This window comes from Salmo salar, chromosome ssa01, assembly GCF_905237065.1.
Source record: "Salmo salar chromosome ssa01, Ssal_v3.1, whole genome shotgun sequence".
NCBI lineage: Eukaryota > Metazoa > Chordata > Actinopteri > Salmoniformes > Salmonidae > Salmo > Salmo salar.
In genome coordinates, this window is record NC_059442.1 from 41,440,234 (window position 1) to 41,467,299 (window position 27,066).

The 27,066-nt window shown below is 46.4% G+C and overlaps 1 protein-coding gene across 4 annotated transcripts; it reads left to right on the forward strand.

Moving 5' to 3' along the window:
* The first annotated feature begins 2,287 nt into the window (after positions 1-2,287).
* On the forward strand, positions 2,288-26,988 carry ankrd6a (ankyrin repeat domain 6a). Of its 4 annotated transcripts, XM_014195163.2 has the most exons (15): positions 2,288-2,373; positions 10,487-10,569; positions 11,047-11,205; positions 20,034-20,132; positions 20,512-20,709; positions 21,577-21,675; positions 21,834-21,911; positions 22,205-22,309; positions 22,544-22,720; positions 22,814-22,969; positions 23,263-23,415; positions 23,845-23,958; positions 25,164-25,500; positions 25,720-26,081; positions 26,201-26,987. In XM_014195163.2, the coding sequence occupies exons 3-15, from the start codon at positions 11,059-11,061 to the stop codon at positions 26,387-26,389; spliced, it is 2,214 nt and encodes a 737-aa protein (XP_014050638.2). In that variant the 5' UTR covers positions 2,288-2,373; positions 10,487-10,569; positions 11,047-11,058; the 3' UTR covers positions 26,390-26,987. The 4 variants fall into 4 exon arrangements, with proteins under 4 accessions (XP_014050638.2, XP_014050621.2, XP_014050631.2 ...); XM_014195146.2 differs by having other exon boundaries at positions 22,544-22,969; positions 26,201-26,988; XM_014195156.2 differs by having other exon boundaries at positions 22,544-22,969; positions 25,167-25,500; positions 26,201-26,988.
* The last annotated feature ends 78 nt before the right edge of the window (positions 26,989-27,066 follow it).

Below are 27,066 nucleotides of genomic sequence, written 5' to 3' on the forward strand. Positions count from 1 at the left end.
CTCTGGCCCTGGAGAAAGCTGTAGCACCACTGTGAGGGACTCCACAGCAGGGGTCGGATCCAAGACTGGGGCTAATGTTGAAGCTGATGCGGAATGGCGCTGTGTCTCGAGCATTTAGGGCTCCCGAGTGGCGCAGCGGTCTAAGGCAGTGCAAGAGGCGTCACTGCAGTCCCTGGTTTGAATCCAGGCTGCATCACATCCGGCCGTGGGCGGTGCACAATTGGCCCAGAGTTGTCCGGGTTTGGCTGGGGTAGGACATCATTGCAAATAAGAATTTGTTCTTAACTGATTTGCCTAGTTAAATAAATGTTCAATTTAAAAAATATTTATAATCTTTCGACATCTGGCATTAATGACTGCTTTGACTGCTCAAGAAAATCCTCTAGCTGCTCTCCCTCGTAGGAGTGGTATGTGGATGTGTGTGGTAGTCTGTGCCTTGACTTGTATCCGTCGTCGTAATTTTAGAGGTATTGTGGCAGGTGAGCTGGTGGGCGCGGACGGACCACATCTTGTGGAGAATCTTCTCTGTTAACTGGCATTCTTGGGCTTTAGCAGTTATCTGGATCCGGCTCGAAAGGACCATGAAAAATAATGGTTGCTACCAGCCTTAATGCAGACTCAGCTTTAATTTGAGAGTATTCTCATCCATATCATGTGAATCTTTTACAAATTACAGCACTTTTTGTACAAATGTACATAAACTAGTATGAAAAATTGGGGTAGGGTTATGGTTGTAGAGAATCGAAGGATCATGAATGTAATAAGAAACCTTATGTGCTGGCTTAAGCACTTTAACCTCATAGTCAATGTATAATTTCAAATGCAAAGTGCTGGTGTACAGAGCCAAAACAACAACAGTGTCACTGTCCCAATAATTACAGAGGGCACTGTAAATACCTGTGTGAATAACTAGCTTACTAACATTTACAAATGTGGGAGTAATGATTAATAAATGGTGAACAAACGGTTTTTAAATGTGTTATAAATGGTTTGTTATGGAAAATGGTTTATTATGGTTTTGGGCTCAGTACTGTCAGTGTGTTCCGCTGCACTAGCGGTTCTGGGGGGGGGGGGGGGGGCCCAGTGCCCCTGTGACAACAATTTTGGACCCCCTTGTGGCCCCCCTAAATGTTGAGTATGAAATAATTTTTACATAAACTAATTTTAGCTATCATTCTTTTTTTTACATCCGTTATTAGACAGTGGCAACGCGGAACACTAATTTAATCCACACATTTTCTAGAGGGACGGCTTTAGGCGGAACACAACAGTATCGCTCCACATGCAAAACGATATGACAACAATAACGTCTAATGTAACTGGCCCCTCTAACAGTACAACTGGCCCCAGCTTGGCCCCCCCAGCTGAAATGGTCTACAACCGCCACTGGTCCCCTGGTCTTCTTGTTACAGTGATGCTAGGCTTAGCAGCACAGACAGCTCAGCTGCTGCTGCAGCAGTCAAGTGCAGTGCAGGTAGGAAAGAGACAGAGAGAGAGAGAGAGAGACACACACTGACACATATGTACTACCAGTTTGGTATTAATATTTTAGCTCTATCTTATGTATGTAATAGTAATTAACCCTTAGGATGGGGGGCACATGTATGAAAGTCAGGCACTTTTATAAGGTATAGTGAGCCAGTGGTCATCTATTAGGCATTTATTCAGTAATTTTGCTCTTGATCTTATAAATGTGTTTATTCATTCAGGCAGTGTGGTCCGCTGGTCTTCTGGTAACAGTGCTGTGGGAAAGGATGCTAGGCTTAGCAGAGACAGCTCACAGGTGAGTGCAGTGGAGGTAGGAAGAAAACAGAGAGACACAAATGTACTGCCAGTTCCTTAATATGTTGGCTCTATATGTAATAGCAAATAACACTTAGGAGTGACAGACAGACAGTGACAACAGAGGAGATCACGCGCGGTGATGTGGCTGGTGTGCTTAAAATGACAGGGCTGAATTTTTGTCCCAGTCTGCCCCTGACAGCGATGATACATCACTCTCTGCCTAGATAGCTGAAGAGAATGTGATGTCTCAGACAATAATGATGACAGGCGAGTGTACCACCCGGTCTGTGTTAACCTGTCATGGCACTCCACATATACATTAAATGATTAAACTAAATCCATTGTGATATGGCATCGGTTGGGGTGTAATAAGTGGTGGGGTTGGAAGGGGTATAGTAGAGCTACAGCTGAGAGGGTGAGAACTATACTGGCTTGACAGTGTGACAGCCCACTCTCTCTCTCCCATTCTCTCGCTCTTCTCTCTCTCTTTCGCTCTCTTTCTCTCAGGAAGCATGCAGCTGATGCTCTACTCCAGAGCAGCTGGGTTAAACTCTAGAACACACTGACGCCGAGAGGTCCAGGGACACAGTGAGTAAACTGCTTTTCTTCTCACAAATCATGTTGTATATGTTTGTTCATTCTTTGTATTTATTTATCCTTTATTTATAGAGGTTGTCTCATTTAGGAGTGTTTTCAAGTTACATATTTACTTGTGGAGCTGGATGAGAAGTTGCTGGATGAGAAGTGGACAGGGGGGTTGTTGTGTCATCTCTCCCTATATGATCTTAATGCTGCATTAACATATTTTCAAAAGCTCAGTGAAGTCTTCACTAATCTTTTATGAAAGACTCTTCTCAATTGCTTAGTGGAGACAGTGATAGCAAATGCTTACCCAGGCTAATAGCTGTGCATGCATTCAATGAAAGCAGCTTTTCTCCCAGTCTTTTGCTTTAAACCTATTTAATTTCATCTGCCGTCATAACCAATCACTCCTGAGTTGATAGTGGTTACATTGTGATAGGAAGCTTTATACTGTATATTAGGGGCGAAAGGTATCCTTGAGGTTAGAGCGCTGGGCCAGTTACCAAAAGATTGCTGGTTCGAATACCAGAGCAGAAAATGTACAAAACTCTGTTGCTGTGCCCTGGAGCAAGGCGTTTAACCCTAATTGCTCCAGCCACGCTGTACAATGATGACTGCACTGCCTGCCCGTGTCTCAGGGGGAGTATGGATATGCAAGAAATATATTTCTATTACACACTTGTGTGTAACAGGACAAATATAAGCACCCCCAAATGATTGTATATGTACAGCTAACCCTAGAGAGCTAGACAGAGAATACTTGCACTCTTGTAACAGGCTTAACTGTATAGCTACTTGCTTAACTCTATAGCGTCCTTACCGGTACTTGCTATCAGATCCTCTGTCTCACAAACCCGCGACCACCCTCTTGATAATGACTTAGCCAGCTGCACCATCTAAAAGCTAGCAATTCTTTGGCTTGGGAGTGGACATTTCAAGCATTGTTACAGTCGCACAGTAGAATGTACACTGTTAATTTCTCTAGAAGGAAAGACTCATTCATGTTTATATTATCAACTCAGTCTTCTACCACAACCCTTGATCCTAGTGTTCGAATAGATTAAATGTGTGAAACAACTGGTGGTCCCAGAGACTGGGATGAGAAACATTAGCACCACCACTATGAACACTGGGTACCAGAGACGGAGATCGTTTGGGGGTTTGATGAATGTAAAACCCTCTCCTTATCACTCAGATCATCTAGGGTTGCAAAATTCTGGTACCTTAACAAACATTCCCAGGTGTTCCAGAAATTCAGGTAATCTAATAGGATATGTGAGATCAGAATTTTAGACTATCTCTGATGTGGTTGTTCTAAGAAACCCTACTGAAGGAGGAACAAGGATAAGCTGAGCTGATGGGTGCTTTGTTGTACGTACACACAACACAACACAACCCCCTGATTAAGACCATATAGGCTTTCTGAGTATCAAAGGAACCACAGATTACAGATGCTCCCTGGCAACCATCTTTAATCTGACTGACTATCACGGCTCAGGCTAAGACCCAGATGTAGACACAGGAGGCAGATAGTACACGGGAACACGCTGGTAGGACTTGACGGGACAAGACGAACTGGCAACAGACAAACAGAAACCACAGGTATAAATACACATCCTGGACCCCCCCCCAGGGGTGCCACCTGGTGTCCTACCCTGGGACACACCTTGTTGACCGGGGTGTTGACGGCAGAAGTCTGCAATAAGGACTGGGTCCAGGATATTCCTGGCGGGGACCCAACACCTCTACTCCAAGTCATAACCCTCCCAGTCAACCAGGTACTGGAATGCCCTGCCTCGAGGTCGAACACTCAGTAGGCGCCTCACCATGTACACCGGATGGCAATAGAAGGCGAACAGCAGAGGTGCTAAGGACCTTAGAGACGGGGAAAAAGCCGATAAAACGGGGGGAAAGTCTGCGGGACTTTCCCCCCGATAGGCAGATCCAGAGTGGAAAGCCATACCCTCTGCCCAAAATGATGGCGGTCCGACTGTCGTCGATACCTGGAGGTGGTCTTGAGAAGAGCAGCCCAGGCTCTCTTCCAGGTATGATGACAGCAATGGACGAACATCTGGGCAGAAGGTATGCTGACCTCTTCCTCTTGCTCCGGAAAGAGCGGGGGCTGATATCCCAGGGAACACTAAAAAGGTGAGAGACCAGTAATAGAACAGGGAAGGGTGTTGCAGGCATATAAACCCACAGTAGTTGCTGGCTCCATGTGGTGGTATTGGTGGAGACAAGGCAACAAAGTGTCGTCTCCAGGTCCTGATTGGCTCGCTCCCACTGGCCGTTAGACTGGACATGAAAACCAGAGGACAGGCTGGCCGACGACCCAATGAGGGTGTAGAATGCCTTCCAGAAACGGGATGAGAACTGAGGACCGAGATTGGAGACCATGTCGACCGGAAGTCCATGGATCCGGAAGACGTGCTGCACCATGAGCTGGGCCGTCTCCTTAGCTGAGGGCAACTTAGGAAGGGGGATAAAATGGGAAACCTATCCACCACCATAATGATGATGAAGTTGCCATGTGACGGAGGGAGACCCGTGACGAAGTCCAAGGATATATAGGACCAGGCGTGGTGAAGAACAGGGAGTAGTTGAAGGAGGCCAGCAGGAGCTTGCGTCGGAGTCTTGTTCTGCGCACACACAGTGCAGGCGGCAATGAAAGCGGAGATGTCAGGAACCTATCTGGGCCACCAAAAACATTGTCGGACAAAAGCCAAGGTCCGACGGGAGCCAAGATGACACGTGAGTCTCAAGGAATGTGCCCATTCCAGGACTGGAACATGGGCAGAGTCCGGGACAAACATCCGGTTGGGCGGGCCCCCCCTTTGGACCCCGGATGGTAGGAGGTAGTGAAACGAGTGAATAACAGGGCCCTGCCTGGATTTGAGGTGCTTGGCGGTGCGGCGATATTTCAGGTTCTTATGGTCCATCCACACCAAGAAAGGGTGTTCCTCCCCTTCTAACCAGTGCCATTCACTCCTACAACACCATCTTAACTGCGAGTAATTCACGATTTCCCATGTCATAGTTCCTCTCAGCAGGGTTAAGATGATGGGAAAGGAAATCGCAGGGATTCAGCTTCTGGTCCTGGGCAGAACGCTGGGACATGACAGCCCCCACTCTGACGTCCGAGGTGTCTACCTCCACCACGAGCTGACGAGACGGGTCCAGATGTATTAAGATGGGAGCTGTAGTGAATCACTGCTTGAAGTCTGAGAACGCCCGGTCAGCTGCTGGAGACCATATGAACAAAATCTTGGGAGAGGTGAGTGCAGAGAGGGGGGGATGCAAGGGTGCTGTAACCCCAGATGAAACAATGGTAGAAATTAGCAAACCCCAGGAAACGTTGCAATACATTCTGGATGTGGGTTGAGGCCAATCCCCCACTGCTCTCACCTTCTCAGGGTCCATCTGAATACTCCCTGCAGCGTTGACATACCCTAGGAAGGAGATGGTGGAGCAATGAAACTCACATTTCTCCGCCTTCATGAAAAGCTGGTTCTCCAGGAGACGCCGGAGGACCTGTCGGACATGGAGGACGTGCTCTTGAGCTTACCGGGAATAAATGAGGATGTTGTCGAGGTAGACAAACAAGTCGGTTCAACATGTAACGGAGCACATCATTGACCAGGGCCTGGAACACTGCGGGAGCGTTTGTCAGTCCGAACGGCATCACCAGGTACTCATAGTGCCCGCTAGCCGTGTTGAAGGCTGTCTTCCACTCGTCTCCTTCCGGTATCCGAACCAGATGGTAGGCGTTCCAAAGGTCCAACTTGGAGAAGATGCCCGTCCCCTGGAAATGCTCAAAAGCCGAGGAGATAAGTGGTAGCGGGTAACGGTTTATAACCGTAATGCCATTAAGACCCCAGTAGTCGATACACGGACGCAGGGTCTTGTCCTTCTTCTCCACAAAGAAGAACCCTGCACCAGCGGGGGAGGCAGATAGATGCATAATCCCTGTAGCGAGAAAGTCCTCAATATAACCTTCCTTCACTTTGGTCTCCGGACCCGACAGGGAATAAAGTCACTCCCGAGGCGTTGCAGTGCCCAGGAGAAGGTCGATAGCACAGTCGTAGGGCCGATGCGGAGGAAGAGATGTGGCGCAGGCAGAGTTGAAAACCTCCCGTAAATCCTGGTACTCTGCGGGAACGGCGGAGAAATCCGAGGCTGTATCCAGCAGGGAGATGTCCCGTGGCAGGCTGTAATGACTTCAGTCAATGTGCATGGCAAAACAGACTCCAAACATGATGGAACCCGTAGTCCAGTCAGTTAGGGGGTTGTGCCTTGGTAGCCATGAAAACCCCAAAACCATGGGTACATGAGGAGACTCCAGGAGCAGAAACTGCATAGACTCACTGTGGTTGCCTGACACTCACAGGTTGATAGGTACCGAATTGTGGGTGACTCTGCCAATAGAGCGCCCATCCATCACTCTGACATCGATCGGGATGGAAAGGGGTTGAGTGGAGATACCCAGCTCCAACACCAGGGCAGTGTCCATAAACTCGGGTGACACCAGATTCTCTTGGAAAAGTAGACTTAGGGGATTCCCGGGGTTCATCAGAGGCGAGGTGGAATTCGTGGACGAGAGATGGCAAAAAAGGAACAGACCCCCTCTCCCTCCTACATTCCCATAACCGCCCATTGATCCGGATTGTCAAGGCTATGAGGGAGTCGAGATCCATGGGCAGCTCCCGGGTTGTGAGCTCGTCTTTATTCACCTCCGATAATCCATGAAGGAACGTGTCGAACAGGGCTTCCGGGTTCCAGGCGCTCTCAGCCGCCAACGTGTGAAAATCCACTGCGTAGTCTGCCACACTACGGGAGTCTTGACGTAGTTGGAGCAGCTTACAAGCAGCCTCTCTCCCGGACAATGGAGAATCTAACACTTTACGTACCCCGCCACAAACTCCTCCAGACTGAGGCAAACGGTGGACTCTTGCTCCCACATTGCTGTAGCCCAGGCGAGTGCTCTCCCAGACATCAGCGCTATCAAGTACGCTATCTTTGAGCGGTCTGAGGGGAACGAAGAAGGCTGCAGCTCAAAGATGAGGGAGCACTGGGAGGGAAACGCCCGGCAGGTTCCAAAATCTCCAGGAGGTAAGCGAGGTTCTCGGGACACCAGTGTAGGCTGGGAGCAATCGCAGCTGATGGTGGGGTTGCTAAGAGTCTGGGGGATTATTGTTGTTACTTGCTGCCTAGTAGGGAATCCGCGGAATTCCTCCAGCAATGTATTGATGCATGGTCATGGCGTTCTGCCAGGGTATGGAGTCCCTCCATAAGGCTTTGCAGTAACTCTGAGTGTCTTTCAATGGAAAGTGACAGCGTTGCGGAGCTGGTCCGAGTCTGCTGAGTCAGTCATGGCCAGTTCGTACTATCACGGCTCAGGCTAAGACCCAGATGCAGACACAGGAGGCGGATAGTACGAGTCTCAGAGTTTATTACAGTACAAGGGGCAGGCAATCGGTAGGTGAAGGCAGGCAAAGAGTCGTAATCCAAATCAGAGTCAGGCAGGTACAGGACGGCAGGCAGGATCAGGGTCAGGACAGGCAGAAAGGTCAGAACTGGGAGGACTAGGAAAAGCAAAAACTAGAGCACAGGAAACAAGACGAACTGGCAACAGAAAAACAGAAACCGCAGGTATAAATACACATGAGGTAATGGGAGACACCTGGTGTGGGTTGGAGACAATCACAAGACAGGTGAAACAGATCAGGGTGTGACACTGACTGTGATGGGATTATATTGTATGGTCATTATATCCCCTGGCCAGCCGGAAGCCTTTATGGTTGGAGTCAGGCCATGTACATAAAGAGATCAGAATGCATTAAAGAGGAGTCTTATTGAGGTCATGTACAGAAGAGAGAGAGGAGCCAGGTCCTAGAGTGGTTCAGTGCACTTCTTCCAGGACTCCCAGAAAAAACTGTGGCAATGTCGTCACTCCGCCCACCTTCCTTCTATCCCATGAAAATGCTGAACTCCTTGCTTCTGTCCAATGAAAATGCTGAACACGTTTCTTCTGTCCAATGAAAACGCTTTAGCTGTGTCAACCAGAAGGTAGCCTACTTACAATAGTTGTAACCTTTCCTTAGAGTTTTCTTTACCTCTGATGGTCAAGCCATTTTTACATTAGCAGTCACAAAGTGCGTTACAGTAACCTGGCCCAGACCCCAAAGAGCAAGTAAAGCATAAGCGAAACCACAGTGGCCAGGGAAAACTCCCTAGACGAAGAAGCCTAGAGAGGAACTCGGCTCAGAGGGTTGGTCTTTGATGAGCCATCAGTATGTTGCCGCCCTGACAGTGTCTGAACTGCTCCTCGTAGCCTCCTAGAAAGGCAAACAGGTCCACCATGTGGCTCAACACATCACCACCCAGGGGGACAAAGTAGCCATCACCAAGGTTGCATTTCCTGTGACAAATTCTTAGGTTTTTACATAAAAATGTAATACGATGTGTGCAAGTGACTTTGTCCTACGTCACACTTCCGGGTCCTGTCCCCTCATCTTTTGAATGGCTTGACGATTATATCATCACATTTGTGCCAGATGCCTTTTATGTCATTTTTGCTCATTGAAGACCATTTAAAAAACCTACAAAAGTCAAAAAACTACAAGACTATTTCATGGAAAACGACGCATCCCTTTCATACCGTATCTCGGCACCCAAAACCAAATCCGCTACTAATGTTAAGGCAAAAGACAATATGACTGTGGATATACAAAAAACATTATGCAATACACTTCTCACATCAGCTGAGCAGACTTTTCACTCAGTTTGTTGTATGAAATAACTAGAACAACATACTGTAGCTCCAGGCATTCAGCAAAGGAAGCAGAATCCAGTTCAACCTTCCTCCATCTGTCCATTCCGGTGTACAGCTGCAGTGGTAGGAAGTCAACATCTGGAACAGGGCAGCTAAAGCCCCATAGCAGGGTCACTGCTTTTCCTCTCCTCTGCCTGCCTCTCTGACTGTGCTGTGCTCTAACTAGCTGTCTATCTGTACTGGAAGACTTTAGCATCAAGCCTATGTTTAATAGATGGATGTGTCACTGTGTTGCTGCCATAGCTGTCTCTGTGGTGTATATCTCACTTGTGTACTGATCTGATGCACACATTGATCACACCGCTCTGACTGACTGGGTGATGGATAGAGAGGCAATATGGGAAGGGGGATAGAGGGAGTGAGAGGAGAAAAATGAAACCAGGAGGTGTCTCCTGATAGTCCAAGGTGGAGGGAGGACAGATGCAGATTGAGAATAATTTTAATTAGGGTTTAAGCCAATGGGGGAAACTTGCGTTGCATCCCAAATTACAGCCTATTCCCTTTATAGTTCACTCGTTTTTTATCAGGGCCCCATGCACTGTAAAGGGAATAGGGTGCCATTTGGGACACATTGGAGTGACAGGGGCGAGTCAAATGGTAGATGAGGAAACACTATGCATAATAGCAATCTATTTTACCCTGTCATTTTATAATCCCGACAGGTTTATAACCATAGCGATCATACAATTCACTTCTGTGCCTATAGCTTATTCTCCTGACTGGGTGGTCTGGAGGCAGAGCAGTTGTGTGGTAGTATCAGGGCAGGGTTTAACCCTCTCTGCTCTGTGCTCCACTCCCAGCCTTTATCTGTAACAGATAAATAGCAGAGCCAGCTAGCAGGATCCCCTCCACTTCCCCCCTGTGGATTATACATGGGGTTGTTTACTGCCTTTAATTCTGCCAGCTGGCACACACATACGTATGTAGACACACACACCCACAGACTCGCCAACACACATGCACACGCACACACATAACACATAAATACATACTCACCAATGCACATACTGGCTGGCATACACACATGACCACGTACATATGCACGTGGATGTGCACACGCATGCACACACAGCGGCACTCTGTCCGAGAGCAGCAGATTATAGTTGTATGAGGAGTGAGTGACTATTTGCAGTTTACAGTCTAGCTGCGCTCATTTCAGTCCATGTTTATTTTGCCTACTACAATGCTGTAATGCTTTTTGTAAGGAGAGGGCATATTATATATTTTTAATAATACGGATTTGGATTGACCCCATCAATCATCGGTTTGTTGTTTGACTTTTCTCAGGCATACCGCTGCACCCTGACCTTTTTAAAGGGGCAATCTGGGATTGGGATACATCCTGCTGGAACACGGACATCCTGGATGAGGTAAGACAACGCTTTCAGATCAGATCAAAATATTGAGCATTAGATTTGAAATATTTCCATCATATCGACCATTAGATATTGTCCTTGATGTTATTTTTTTTAAGAATGAAATCATTCTTGATGATCTGATACATCAGAGAATATTCCCTATTAGATAATGTTTTTGTTACCCAGATTAGTTTTTCATCCCATTACACTATCTTTACGTGATCATACCAGACTTAATTTGGTACATAGAGATGAATGGCTTTTTTATCTTAGATTTTGTGTTGGAGGTTGATGCACTTTTTTTGTGATTGAGATAGAGTTTACATAATTTGAACCTCAGTGTGTAATGTATGTTGTGTGTTGGGTTGCACAGTAGTGATGTGTGTGCTCGTGCGTGCATGCATTTGTGTGCGTGTATATGCATGTGTGTGTGCGTAAATGCGTACACGTGTGTGTTTAACGTTAGTATTCTGTGTGTTGTGTTGACAGTAGTGAGCAGTGATGAGTGACAGGGAGGCAACCCAGGCCCATGTCCTTCTGTCATCACAGGGCCACCAGACAGCACTCCACCGAGCAGCCATGGTGGGGAACAGTGATATCATAGACGGACTCATCAAGGGAGGCTGCGCTCTAGACCTGCAGGACAAGGTGTGGGAGAGAAATGTCTCTGGATCTGTCCCTATACAGTTGAAGTCGGAAGTTTACATACACCTTAACCAAATACATTTCAACTCAGTTTTTCACAATTTCTGACATTTAATCTGTAAGGAGTGCGTAACCGGTGGCAGGGAAGTCAGACGCAGGAGAGCAGAACTTGGTAATAGCCGGAGCAGTTTAATCGCAAAACCAACGGCATAAAAATAACAAGACATGGGTACAAAAACCCTTCGCGCACCAGTCAACACGTGCACAAGCACATAAAATAAACAATCCCACACAAAGACATGGGGGGAACAGAGGGTTAAATATACAACAAGTAATTGAGGGGATTGAAACCAGGTGTGAGGAAAACAAGACAAAACCAATGGAAAATGAAAAGTGGATCGATGATGGCTAGAAGACTGTTGACGCTGACCGCCAAGCGCCGCCCGAACAAGGAGAGGACCCGACTTCGGTGGAAGTCGTGACATAATCCTAGTAAAAATTCCCTGTTTTAGGTCAGTTAGGATCACCACTTTATTTAAAAAATGTGAAATGTCAGAATAATATTAGAGAGAATTACTTATTTCAGCTTTTATTTCTTTCATCACATTCCCAGTGGGTCAGAAGTTTACATACACTCAATTAGTATTTGGTAGCATTACCTTTCAATTGTTTAACTTGGGTCAAACGTTTCGGGTAGCCTTCCACAAGCTTCCCACAATAAGTTGGGTGAATTTTGGCCCATTCCTCCTGAAAGAGCTGGGGTAACTGAGTCAGGTTTGTAGGCCTCCTTTTTTGCACACACATTTTCAGTTCTGCCCACAAATCTTCTATGGGATTGAGGTCAGGGCTTTGTGATGGCCACTCCAATACCTTGACTTTGTTGTCCTTAAGCCATTTGCCACAACTTTGGAAGTATGCTTGGGGTCATTGTCCATTTGAGAGACCCATTTGCGACCAAGCTTTAACTTCCTGACTGAAGTCTTGAGATGTTGCTTCAATATATCCACATCATTTTCCTACCTCATGATGCCATCTCTTTTGTGAAGTGCACCAGTCCCTCCTGCAGCAAAGCACCCCAACAACATGATGCTGCCAACCCCGTGCTTCACGGTTGGGATGGTGTTCTTCGGCTTGCAAGCCTCCCCCTTTTTCCTCTAAACATAACGATGATCATTATGTTCAAATAATTATATTTTTGTTTAATCAGACCAGAGGACATTTCTCCAAAAAGTACGATCTTTGTCCCCATGTGCAGTTGCAAACCGTAGTCTGGCTTTTTTTTATGGCGGTTTTGGAGCAGTGGCTTCTTCCTTGCTGAGCGGCCTTTCAGGTTATGTCGATATAGGACTCGTTTTACTGTGGATATATAGTGCTCAAAAAAATAAAGGGAACACTAAAATAACACATCATAGATATGAATGAATGAAATAATCTTATTAAATACTTTTTTCTTTACATAGTTGAATCTGCTGACAACAAAATCACACAAAAATAATCAATGGAAATCCAATTTATCAACCCATGGAAGTCTGGATTTGGAGTCACACTCAAAATTAAAGTGGAAAACCACACTACAGGCTGATCCAACTTTGATGTAATGTCCTTAAAACAAGTCAAAATGAGGCTCAGTAGTGTGTGTGGCCTCCACGTGCCTGTATGACCTCCCTACAACGCCTGGGCATGCTCCTGATGAGGTGGCGGATGGTCTCCTGAGGGATCTCCTCCCAGACTTGGACTAAAGCATCCGCCAACTCCTGGACAGTCTGTGGTGCAACGTGGCGTTGGTGGATAGAGTGAGACATGATGTCCCAGATGTGCTCAATTGGATTCAGGTCTGGGGAACGGGCGGGCCAGTCCATAGCATCAATGCCTTCCTCTTGCAGGAACTGCTGACACACTCCAGCCACATGAGGTCAAGCATTGTCTTGCATTAGGAGGAACCCAGGGCCAACCGCACCAGCATATGGTCTCACAAGGGGTCTGAGGATCTCATCTCGGTACCTAATGGCATTCAGGCTACCTCTGGTGAGCACATGGAGGGCTGTGCAGCCCCCCAAAGAAATGCCACCCCACACCATGACTGACCCACCGCCAAACCGGTCATGCTGGAGGATGTTGCAGGCAACAGAACGTTCTCCACGGCGTCTCCAGACTCTGTCACGTCTGTCACGTGCTCAGTGTGAACCTTCTTTCATCTGTGAAGAGCACAGGGCACCAGTGGCGAATTTGCCAATCTTGGTGTTGTCTGGCAAATGCCAAACGTCCTGCATGGTGTTGGGCTGTAAGCACAACCCCCACCTGTGGACGTCGGGCCCTCATACCACCCTCATGGAGTCTGTTTCTGACCGTTTGAGCAGACACATGCACTTTGTGGCCTGCTGGAGGTCATTTTGCAGGGCTCTGGCAGTGCTCCTCCTGCTCCTCCTTGCACAAAGGCGGAGGTAGCGGTCCTGCTGCTGGGTTGTTGCCCTCCTATAGCCTCCTCCATGTCTCCTGATGTACTGGCCTGTCTCCTGGTAGCGCCTCCATGCTCTGGACACTACACTGACAGACACAGCAAACCTTCTTGCCACAGCTCGCATTGATGTGCCATCCTGGATGTGCTGCACTACCTGAGCCACTTGTGTGGGTTGTAGACTCCGTCTCATGCTACCACTAGAGTGAAAGCACCGGCAGCATTCAAAAGTGACCAAAACATCAGCCAGGAAGCATAGGAACTGAGAAGTGGTCTGTGGTCACCACCTGCAGAACCACTCCTTTATTGGGGGTGTCTTGCTAATTGCCTATAATTTCCACCTGTTGTCTATTCCATCTGCACAACAGCATGTGAAATTTATTGTCAATCAGTGTTGCTTCCTAAGTGGACAGTTTGATTTCACAGAAGTGTGATTGACTTGGAGTTACATTGTGTTGTTTAAGTGTTCCCTTTATTTTTTTGTGTAGTGTAGAAACTTATGTACCGGTTTCCTCCAGCATCTTCACAAGGTCCTTTGCTGTTGTTCTGGGATTGATTTGCACTTTTCGCACCAAAGTACGTTCATCTCTAGGAGACAGAACGCTTCTCCTTCCTGAGCGGTATGACGGCTGTGTGGTCCCATGGTGTTTTTACTTGTGTACTATTGTTTGTACAGATGCACGTGGTACCTTCAGGCATTTGGAAATTGCTCGCAAGGATGAACCAGACTTGTGGAGGTCTACAATCTTTTTTCTGAGGTCTTGGCTGATTTCTTTTGAATTTCCCATGATGTCAAGCAAAGAGGCACTGAGTTTGAAGGTAGGCCTTGAAATACATCCACGGCTACACCTCCAATTGACTCAAATTATGTCAATTAGCCTATCAGAAGCTTCTAAAGCCCTGACATCATTTTCTGGACTTCCAAGCTGTTTAAAGGCACAGTCAACTTAGTGTATGTAAACTTCTGCCCCACTGGAATTGTGATACAGTGAAATTTAATTGAAATGATCTGTAAACTATCGTTGGAAAAAGTATGTCATGCACAAAGTAGATTTCCTAACCGACTTGCCAAAACTATAGTTTGTTAACTTCAAATTTGTGGAGTGGTTGAAAAACAAGTTTTAATGACTCCAACCTAAGTGTATGTAAACTTCAGACTTCAACTGTATATAGTGCATTCGGAAAGTATTCACTCTTTGACTTTTTACACATTTTGTTACGTTACAGCCTTATTCTAAAATTGATTAAATATTTGTTTTCCTCATCAATCTACACACAATACCCCATAATGACAAAGCGAAAACAGCTTTATAGACAGTAAAACGTATTTACATAAGTATTCAGACCCTTTGCAATGAGACTCGAAATTGTGCTCCAGTGCATCTTGCTTCCATTGGTCAGAGATGTTTGTACAACTTGATTGAAGTCCACCTGTGGTAAATTAAATTGATTGGACATGATTTGGAAAGGCACACACCTGTCTATATAAGGTCCCACAGTTGACAGTGCATGTCAGAGCAAAAACCAAGCCATGAGGTCGAAGAAATTGTCCATAGAGCTCCGAGACAGGATTGTGTCGAGGCACAGATCTGGGAAAGGGTACCAAAACATTTATGCAGTATTGACGGTCCCCAAGAACACAGTAGCCTCCACCATTTTTAAATGGAAGAAGTTTAGAACCACTAAGACTCTTCCTAGAGCTGGCCGCCCGGCTAAACTGAACAATCTGGAGAGAAGCGCCTTAATCAGGGAGGTGACCAAGAACCCAATGGTCACTCTGAAAGAGCTCCAAAGTTCCTCTGTGGAGATGGGAGAACCGTCCAGAAGGACAACCATCTCTGCAGCACTCCACCAATCAGGCCTTTATGGTAGAGTAGTCAAGCAGAAGCCACTCCTCAGTAAAAGGCAATTCACAGCCAGCTTGGAAATTGCCAAAAGGCACCTAAAGGACTCTCAAACCATGAGAAACAAGATTCTCTGGTCTGATGAAACCAAGATTAAACTTTTTGGCCTGAATACGGGAGGAAGGAAACCTGGCACCATCAGGAGGAAACCTGGCACCATCCCTACGGTGAAGCATGTTGTGGCAGCGTCATGCTGTGGGGATGTTTTTCAGTGGCAGGGACTGGGAGACTAGTCAGAATCGAGGGAAAGCTGAACGGAGCAAATTACAGAGAGATCAATGATGAAAACCTGCTTCAGAGTGCTCAGGACCTCAGACTGGGGCGAAGGTTCACCTTCCAACATGACAACGACCCTAAGCACACAGCCAAGACTTAGCAGGGGTGGCTTCGGGACAAGTCACTGAATGTCCTTGAGTGGCCCAGCTTGAACCCGATCGAACATCTCTGGAGAGACCTGAAAATAGCTGTGCAGCAACGCTCCCCATCCAACCTGACAGAGCTTCAAATCAAATCAAATTTTATTGGTCACATACACATGGTTAGCAGATGTTAATGCGAGTGTAGCGAAATTCTTGTGCTTCTAGTTCCGACCGTGCAGTAATATCTAACAAGTAATCTAACAATTTCACAACAACTACCTTATACACACAAGTGTAAAGGAATGAATAAGAATATGTACATATAAATATATGGATGAGCGATGGCCGAATGGCATGGGCAAGATGCAGTAGATGGTATAGAGTACAGTATATACATATGAGATTAGTAATGTAGGGTATGTAAACATTATATAAAGTGGCATTGTTTAAAGTGACTAGTGATACATTTATTACATCAAATTTTATATTATTCAAGTGGCTAGAGATTTGAGTCAGTATGTTGGCAGCAGCCACTCAATGTTAGTGATGGCTTTTTAACAGTCTGATGGCCTTGAGATAGAAGCTGTTTTTCAGTCTCTCGGTCCCAGCTTTGATGCACCTGTACTGACCTCACCTTCTGGATGATAGTAGGGTGAACAGGCAGTGGCTCGGGTGGTTGTTGTCCTTGATGATCTTTTTGGCCTTCCTGTGACATCGGGTGGTGTAGGTGTCCTGGAGGGCAGGTAGTTAGCCCCCGGTGATGTGTTGTGCAGACCTCACTACCCTCTGGAGAACCTTACGGTTGTAGGAGGAGCAGTTGCCGTACCAGGCGGTGATACAGCCCGACAGGATGCTCTCGATTGTGCATCTGTAAAAGTTTGTGAGTATTTTTGGTGTCAAGCCAAATTTCTTCAGCCTCCTGAGGTTGAAGAGGCGCTGTTGTGCCTTCTTCTCCACGCTGTCTGTGTGGGTGGACCTTTTCAGTTTGTCCGTGATGTGTACGCCGAGGAACTTAAAACTTTCCACCTTCTCCACTACTGTCCCGTCGCGTCGATGTGGATAGGGGGGTGCTCCCTCTGCTGTTTCCTGAAGTCCAGGATCATCTCCTTTGTTTTGTTGATGTTGAATGTGAGGTTATTTTCCTGACACCACACCTGGCCCTCACCTCCTCCCTGTAGGCTGTCTCGTCGTTGTTGGTAATCAAGCCTACCACTGTAGTGTCGTCTGCAAACTTGATGATTGAGTTGGAGGCGTGCATGGCCACGCAGTCTTGGGTGAACAGGGAGTACAGGAAAGGGCTGAGAACGCACCATTGTGGGGCCGCAGTGTTGAGGATCAGCGGGGTGGAGATGTTGTTTCCTACCTTCACCACCTGGGGGCGTCCCGTCAGAAAGTCCAGGTCCCAGTTGCACAGGGCGGTACTATGGTGTTAAATGCTGAGCTGTAATCGATGAACAGCATTCTTACATAGGTATTCCTCTTGTCCAGATGGGTTAGGGCAGTGTGCAGTGTGATTGCGATTGCATCGTCTGTGGACCTATTGGGGCGGTAAGCAAATTGGAGTGGGTCTAGGGTGTCAGGTAGGGGGGAGGTGATATGATCCTTGACTAGTCTTTCAAAGCACTTCATGATGACGGAAGTGAGTGCTACGGGGTGATAGTCATTTAGCTCAGTTACCTTAGCTTTCTTGGGAACAGGAACAATGGTGGCCCTCTTGAAGCATGTGGTAACAGCAGACTGGGATCGGGATTGATTGAATATGTCCGTAAACACACAAGCCAGCTGGTCTGCACATGCTCTGAGGACGCGACTAGGGATGCAGCCTTGCGAAGTTTAACACGTTTAAATGTTTTACTCACATTGGCTGCGGTGAAGGAGAGGCCGCAGATTTTGGTAGCGGGCCCTGTCAGTGGCACTGTATTGTCCTCAAAGCGAGCAAAGAAGTTGTTTAGTTTGTCTGGGAGCAAGACGTCAGTATCCGCAACGGGGCTGGTTTTGTAATCCGTGACTGACTGTAAACCCTGCCACATGCGTCTTGTGTCTGAGCCGTTGAATTGGGACTCTACTTTGTCTCTATACTGATGCTTAGCTTGTTTGATTGCCTTGCGGAGGGAATAGCTACACTGTTTGTATTCGGTCATGTTTCCGGTCGCCTTGCCATGATTAAAAGCAATGGTTCGCGCTTTCAGTTTTGTGCGAATGCTGCCATCAATCCATGATTTCTGGTTGGGGAAGGTTTTAATAGTCACCGTGGGTACAACATCACCGATACACTTGGTCACCGAATCAGCATATACATCAATGTTGTTATCTGAGGCTATCCGGAACATATCCCAGTCCACGTGATCGAAGAAATCTTGAAGCGTGGAATCAGATTGGTTGGACCAGCGTTGAACAGACCTGAGCACAGGCGTTTCCTGTTTTAGTTTCTGTCTATAGGCTGGGAGCAACAAAATGGAGTCATGGTCAGGTTTGCCGAAAGGAGGGTGAGGTAGGGCTTTGTATGCGTCACAGAAGTTAGAGTAGCAATGATCCAGAATTTTGCCAGCCCGAGTCGCGCATTCGATATGCTGATAAAATTTAGGGAGCTTTGTTTTCAGATTAGCCTTGTTAAAATCCACAGCTATAATAAATGCAGCCTCAGGATATGTGGTTTCCAGTTTACATAGAGTCCAATGAAGTTCTTTCAGGGCCGTTTAGGTGTCTTCTTGGGGGGGATATACACAGCTGTGATTGTAATCGAAGAGAATTCTCTTGGTAGATAATGCAGTCGGCATTTGATTGTAAGGAATTCTAGGTCAGGTGAACAAAAGGACTGAAGTTCCTGTATGTTGTTATGATCACACCACGACTCGTTAATTATAAGGCATTCACCCCCGCCCTTCTTCTTACCAGAGAGATTTTTGTTTCTGTTGGCGTGATGCATGAAGAAACCGGGTGGCTGTACCGACTCTGATAAGGTATCCCGAGTGAACCATGTTTCAGTGAAACAGAGAATGTTACAATCTCTGATGTCTCTCTGGAAGGTAACCCTTGCTCGAATTTCGTCTACCTTGTTGTCTAGAGACTAGACATTGGCGAATAGTATACTCGGGAGCGGTGAGCGATGTGCCTGTCTACGGAGCCTGACCAGAAGACCGCTCCGTCTGTCCCTTCTGCGGCGCCGTTGTTTTGGGTCGCCTACTGGGATCCGATCCATTGTCCTGGGTGGTGGTCCAAACAGAGGATCCGCTTCGGGAAAGTCGTATTCCTGGTCGTAATGTTGGTAAGTTGACGTTGCTCTTATATCCAATAGTTCTTCCCGGCTGTATGTAATAAGAGTTAAGATTTCCTGGGGTAACAGTGTAAGAAATAATACATAAAAAAACAAATACTTCATAGTTTCCTAAGAACGCGAAGCGAGGCGACCATCTCTGTCGGCGCCATCCTTTGAGAGGATCTGCACAGAAGAATGGGAGAAACTCCCCAAATACAGGTGTGCCAAGCTTGTAGCGTCATACCCAAGAAGACTCGTGGCTGTTAATCGCTGCCAAAGGTGCTTCAACAAAGTACTGACTAAAGGGTCTGAATACTTATGTAAATGTGATATTTCAGTGTTTTATTGTGAATATATTTGCAAATGTCTAAAAAGCTGTTTTTGCTTTGTCAGTATGGGGTATTGTGTGTAGATTGATGAGGAAAGAAAAAAAATGTAATCAATTTTAGAATAAAGGCTGTAACGTAACAAAATGTGGAAAAGTCGAGGAGTCTGAATACTTTCCGAATGCACTGTAGGTCCCCATGGGTCCTGGTCAAAAGTATTGCACTATAAAGGGAATAGGGCGCCATTTGGGACATAGACCCTGAAGGTCACATGAAACGTTGAGGAATCTGAAGCAATGTTACTGAAATGTCACTGAATCTTCAAGTCTAAAGGCAAAGTCACATTTCCTTTATTTAATGTACAGAGGGCCAAAAATACAAGCATTCACAACACAGGGAGAAATGTAATGTACCTGAACTGTATTAGCAATCTATATGAGGTCCGGGCATATTAATTAAATGACATTATTAGAAAAACTAATGTTTCACTGCTTCTAATGACAGTGCTTTACGTCTCGCTGTTTCTGATAGGACGGCAACACAGCGCTCCATGAGGTCTCATGGCATGGCTTCTGTCAGTCAGTCAAACTGTTGGTCAAGGCTGGGGCTGACGTTCACGCCAGGAACAAGGTAGAGCAATCCAAATGTGAATATGTTGCGTCTAGATCTGTGACCAATGATGGTAAAACGCATTAGGACTGAAATGTGTTTCTGTCTGGTGCCTGACAGGTTTTTCATGCCACTGTCATTGTGCATCCCAAATGGCACACTATTCCCTATGTAGTGCACTCCTTTTGAAGTAGTGCACTATGATGAATAGGGTGTCGTTTGGAATTGGGATAATTTTTTTAAAATAAAAAAATGTGTCACATACACCGGATAGGTGCAGTGTTGGTTTACAGGGTCAGTCATAGTAGTACGGAGCCCCTTGAGCAAATTAGTGTTAAGACAGATTTTTCACCTTGACGGCTCGGTTCTGCCACACTAGGCTTTGTGTGTTTGTTCTTAGGCAGGAAACACAGCTCTCCACCTGGCCTGTCAGAACGCCAATGCTCAGAGCGCCCACGTGCTGCTGCTGGGAGGCTCCAGACCAGACATCAAGAACAATGTGGGGGACACCTGTTTGCATGTGGCAGCACGTTACAATCACCTGGCCATGATCAAGATTCTGGTGGGCGCCTTATGCTCTGTTACGGAGAAAAACCAGGTAGGTCCCAGCTTGATTTATACTGTTACTACAGCTCCTTTCACGTCATTGATGATTACTTGTTTAGTTTGACGCCACAGTAGAGTTTCTGTCTTTATAACACACCTGTGTCCAGTCAGTGACCGCTCAACTCCGGGTAGAAGTAACCTTTACATAGATGTAGGATCAGCTTATCCACACTAACCCTAGGGGGGGCTCCTTTGACTGCTCTCACACCTATAGTCACCTCTTCCCTGTGCCCAGCTAGGGGATAGGGTTAGGGCTAGTCACCTGTCTGTTTCCTGTGCCCAGCTAGGGGATAGGGTTAGGGCTAGTCACCTGTCTGTTTCCTGTGCCCAGCTAGGGGATAGGGTTAGGGCTAGTCACCTGTCTGTTTCCTGTGCCCAGCTAGGGGACAGGGTTAGGGCTAGTCACTTGTCTGTTTCCTGTGCCCAGCTAGGGGACAGGGTTAGGGCTAGTCACCTGTCTGTTTCCTATGCCCAGCTAGGGGACAGGGTTAGGGCTAGTCACCTGTCTGTTTCCTGTGCCCAGCTAGGGGACAGGGTTAGGGCTAGTCACCTGTCTGTTTCCTGTGCCCAGCTAGGGGACAGGTTTAGGGCTAGTCACCTGTCTGTTTCCTGTGCCCAGCTAGGGGACAGGGTTAGGGCTAGTCACCTGTCTGTTTCCTGTGCCCAGCTAGGGGACAGGGTTAGGGCTAGTCACCTGTCTGTTTCCTGTGCCCAGCTAGGGGACAGGGTTAGGGCTAGTCACCTGTCTGTTTCCTGTGCCCAGCTAGGGGACAGGGTTAGGGCTAGTCACCTGTCTGTTTCCTGTGCCCAGCTAGGGGACAGGGTTAGGGCTAGTCACCTGTCTGTTTCCTGTGCCCAGCTAGGGGACACTGCTCTCCATGTGGCGGCTGCCCTAAACCACAAGAAAACTGTTCAGCTCCTCCTGGAGGCAGGGACTGACGGCAACGCACGGAACAAAGTAAGTGGATGCATCTCAAATGCTACTCTATTACCATACAGTGCTGTACTTCTGACCAGTGTACTATATAGGGGGGATTGCATTTAAAAGGAGCATTGTCAACAGTGCAGGCTCCTTGTCAGCAATGCGACCTTTCAAGTAATTCCTGTCTGTTCTAGGCAGGGAAGACTGCCCTGGACAAGGCCAGAGACTACAACCACAAAGACGTGTCTCTCCTGCTGGCCAGAGCTCCTCAGGTCAGCATGAGATGTTTCTTTGGACATAGACCAATGATACACTGATCTGATACACATTATGAACTGATTCTGGCATCAAACACCTCTTATTGAACTTACATTTCCCTCCAAGAGTGACAGTTTATTAAGGAGTATAAAGAGTGCAGATGATTACCCATCGCCTCGATGAGTAGTCAGTTTTTCCAGTCTGTAATCCAGTCTGTTCTTCATTTTATGCACCTTGGCTGGACTGTGAGGTAGCAACAGACAGTATAGTTAGTCGTTCGTTTTCTACTCTCCTGTGTTTTGGTCAGGTCCACTGTTTCACTAGAGGAAGGACGGTGAGGAAGAAAAGGGACCGGCTGAAGGCAGAACGCAGAACCCAGTCTGTCACCAGAGAAGAAATGCTGCCCAACAAGGTAAAGGCTGTCTGGGTGTAAAATTAGGCAGTGTACATTGATAGGCAGAAAATGGATGACAGTAGACGGCGGTATGCTAACCCAATGTTAAATATGATGTTTACATTATTTGTGCCTCTTGAGTTAATGGGTTGGGCTAAAGCGGAAGTCGAACCTTCATGGACCTTCGTGTACAATTGGACAATAAAGTTATCTTCTCCTTCTCCTCTACCTCCTGGCTGTTTCCTTCATCAGGACAGTGGGTACATGGCTGAGGCGTCTCACTGTAGTGAGCGTATGGCCAGCAGGGCCGGCCTCAACAGAGCAGAGCTGCCTCACCATCATCACCACCGCCTTCACTACAGTAAAACATCAGTCCCCCCAACCAGCCCTTACCACAGAAGGAGAAGACATAAGCTTTTCAAAGAACAGGTGCTTGGGGGTGTCTCAGGGGATTGGGTTGTGAGGATAAAGACAATTTCTGTTCTCTGCAAGATAATGGACATTAAAGTCTTCTTCTTCCAGGCCTTGGCAGAGGATACTCCTAGAAGAAGAATGAATGGCCATCTCGACCTCCACAGGAAGAGCAGACTGTGTACACGTGATGAAGCCCCTCCTCACAACGGCAAAACCTATCAGCTATACACCCTGTACCGCGACAAGGACGGCAATGTCAAACAGGTCAGTCACTACGCTGCAAAATTAATTTCCAAAATTCCCAGGTGTTCGTGAAACCCCAGATAGAGGATTCCCATACCACCTTTTTATTTCCTCTTGAAGTTATTGAAATGTTTCAACCCTAGGGGTGGGGTGTCCATAACTGAAGTGGTAGTAGTGGTACAGTACAGTAGAAGTATTGTTGTTGCTGTTGATATTGGTAATATAAGATATCTAGAAAGAAACCAATGAAAGAAACCTAAAGAAAAGATGTAAAACAAATATCACAATTATACATGATTGTGTCCCCTGGTCAGGCCCCAGCCAATGGCTGCCACTGTAAGCCCCTGATCAAGAGGCTAGAGGGAGAGCTGAACGCCACTAAAGAGGAGATGAGGACACAGATGCTGACGGTTCAGGAGCAAGTCTATACTAGGCTTGGGAGGATGGACCGCAAGAGCATACACCAGGTCTGTCTGCTACCAGTCAATTCAATTCAACTTTGTTGCACACATGGCTTTTTCTGTCTCATACAGAAAGACAAACTACAAATACATCCTGTAATGCTCTACTAGAATTTGTGTGGACATTTGTGTGGAAATGACATGAATGACATACAGACGTAGGATCTTAACTTGATCACTCTTTTGTGGCTGAGAATTTTCCTGCATGGCAGGAAATGCAAACCTGTAGTGTATTTGAGGTTTGAAAGGCTTCTAAAGTTTGTAATATCCACTTAAAAATGTCAGACTTGATTTGCTGCAACATTTAAAAAAAATGTATCAACCTGTTTTTAATCACCATATTCCCCATATAATGAAACACTTTTGAATGCTATTTGAGAGGCAACCATGAATTCTGTTTGACTGATAGCTGCTGTTCGATGTTGTGTTGATCAGATCAAAGTGCTGGACATGCTGACCCAGGAGAGGGTGGCAGCAGAGAGGATGGAGTGCCTCTACAGGATGGACCAGAGAGCTGCCCAGGGCAGAGAGGAGGCACAGAGGAGACAGGTATTGTATTACATGGCACAACCACACCCTTATATACCTTCTGTCTACATCCCAACTGGCACTCTATTCCCTATATAGTGTACTACTTTTAACCAGGGCCTTATTCACCCTTCTTAATAACGTCTGAAACTTATTCACAACATCTCTAAGTAACATCTTCACTAACCCACATCCTCTGAAAACATGACAACATGTATTTCTGGTGTTCATTCACACACCAAGCAGGCAGCAGTGACCCTAACCCCTATGTTTCTCTGATTGCTCACACACAAAACAGGCAGCAGTCACCCTAATCCTAACCCTAACCCCTGGGTTTGAGTCCCTTTGATATTTTAAGTAGAAATTGTGCACCATTTTTTTTTTTTTAAAGCCTGTTAAATTAACTGATGTGCCTTTTAATATAGACCACATTGATAATTTAATAAATCAGAATTTTAATATGACTAAAGACATTCAGCATTTTGACATGTTTCTCCTTTGTGACTTCTATGAAGGTCTTATCCTACTCAATCGCAAAATTTCTCCAGGTTTGTAAAGCCCTAGTTATTTTGTTGCTTTGACAAAGTCATTTCTGAAAATTATTATTTAGTTGATGGGATTAGTGATTCATTTACATCTGTCCCTCATTTTAAGGTCAACCCTGATATGTGAACTGAATTCTCATTTTAATGTGTTGAAACTATTCCTTTTTAAATATTTTTTTTCTAAAGAAAAATGTAACATCTAATAGTAAAACTATAGTGTAAAAGCAGGTGAGCTGGTTGTACTCTTTTTGAACATGTTCTGGTGTTTTGTGGTGGAAAAGTGAGCAAGTCGAACATAACATGTCAACCCTGTTACTCACAGATAGACAGGCTAGAAATGTTTTAACAATGAAACATTTTGGGTGAAGCTTACTTTCAATTGTCTCTCCCTGTTGCACACAACAAACTTCCTTTCCCCCGCCCCAAGGATTAATGGCCGTTTCGAGGTGAAATCATCAACCATGTTACAGTCAACCCTGTTACTTTATTTGGCACTTAATAGGCACTTACTATAGTCATTTTGTTATTTAACCACTTGAGAAAAATATTTTTTTATTAAGTTAAACATGTGCTCTTTATGACAGAATGTTAAAATTAGGTGAAATCAAAAGTTACACTACTCAGAAGGCACACAATTTGTGGAACGACCCCCCTATGTCTCTCTGGTGTTCACACTCCAAGCAGGCAGCAGCGACCCAGGAGCTGAAGAGGTGGTGCATGACTCAGATCCAGGATATGGACTTCCACCTCCCAGCCGACCCCCAGTACTACAAGCTGCTCCCCTCTCCGTCGGTGGAGCAGTCTGTGGGGGACGATGGAGACTCAGAGTGCCTCCCCCTGCTCTCTGTCTTCTCTGGGGACAGCAGCAGCTCTCTGGCTACCTACGTCAACCGGCTGCCATGCCCCTCACCCTCGCCCTCAACCACCCACAATGCACCACACAGTCCGGCGATGGAGCAGGGCCAGGGTCAGGGGTCGGGCAGGAAGTACTTTGAGCTGAAGCTGGACAGATCACCAGGTGGGTGTTAGGAGGAGCATGATAATGAGGATGAGACATGGAAAGGTGGTTCCAGAAATCAAGTCACAATCTAACTAAAGTAAGAATTTGTTTAACCTCGTCCCAACATTTTTGGTGATGAAATTGTGGGGTTGACAGTAGGTCTAGGTCTTACACCTCTGATTTAGAAAACGCACAAGCTTGAAAAACAAGCTCCATTTCTCGTTCCTCTCTTCTCAGATAACTACCAGAACACTACTCTTCTCCCTCTGCCAGCTCAACACCATCACCCAGGAATCCTCCTGAGCTCTACCGCCCCCCGGTGTCAGCATCCAGAACTGCTCGACAATCCCATTCCGGGGCTGATCTGGGAGGGCTGCTCCCGCAGTGTCAGCAGCAGCCAGTCTCCCACCAGCAACTGGAAGCAGGGCCGGGGCCAGGACAGTCATGGCTGGCACCACAGGAAGCACCTCCGGGACCGGATCAGGACGCGTGGCCTGATGAGACCACCCAGTGTCGGGACCAGGACCCTGGAGTTCTTCATGGACAGACCCCCTGAGCCCACATTCAGTCAGGAGAGAAACAACCTACACGCCATGGAGGTAACTGATGACAAGATAGCTGTGGACCAATGATTCCTTTTCACTTGGATTCTGGGAAGGGGTTGTGTGTGGAGAAGGGGTAACTTCTTCTTCACGTACTTCATGTATCTTTGTTGCAGGTGACCCAGAGGTTCTTTGAGACAGTGTCCACTCAGCTGGAGTGCTGGTATGAGAGGAAGATCCAGGATGCCAAGCGGCAGGCAGAGCTCAAGGCACAGCAGGACAGGACCGAACTCCTGCAGCGAATTAGAAGCCTGGAGGAGGAGCTTGAACAGCTCAGGATGACCAATGGGAGCACAGACAGTTGATGCTAACCGGGCTGACATCATGAGTTTGAGCAGAGGAAGAGGCGAAGCGAGAGGGTTTACTCTGCCCAAAATCTGTCCACAAAAATAAGACCACAAAGTGAGGAATTTTTTATGGAGGACAATGAGTCGAATTTGGTTAAGAAAAACTTGAATTGCTAACTTGATCAAATAAAAGTTTTGTAATGGTTAGGTTGTTACGAATGCACTGATATAAGTGAACGCATGTGGCATTTCGCCAACTTAAAAAAAATAAAACTTCATCTGAGTTGTGCCTTTTGTTCACACACGTATCTGCCCTCTATTGGCTAGAATAGTCCCACCTGATGTCGACTACTTTGGCCTGCCTTCCATCAAAGACAATACAGTGCTTCCATCTTTGAGGACACTCATTTCCAATGTTAGTGGTCACTTGACTATCTTGTCAATATAATAGATTGTCTTTGGTTTGACCCTTACCTTAACCTAATTGTAACCAATTTGAAAATGAAATATCACATCTGCTACGTCCCCTTTGTTTTTCCCATTTATTGCTTATACAGTGCCTTGCAAAAGTATTCATCCCCCTTGGTGCTTTTTCAATTTTATTGCATTACAACCTGCAATTTAACTTGATTTTTATTTGGATTTCATGTAATGGACATACACAAAATAGTCCAAATTGGTGAAGAAAAAAACCC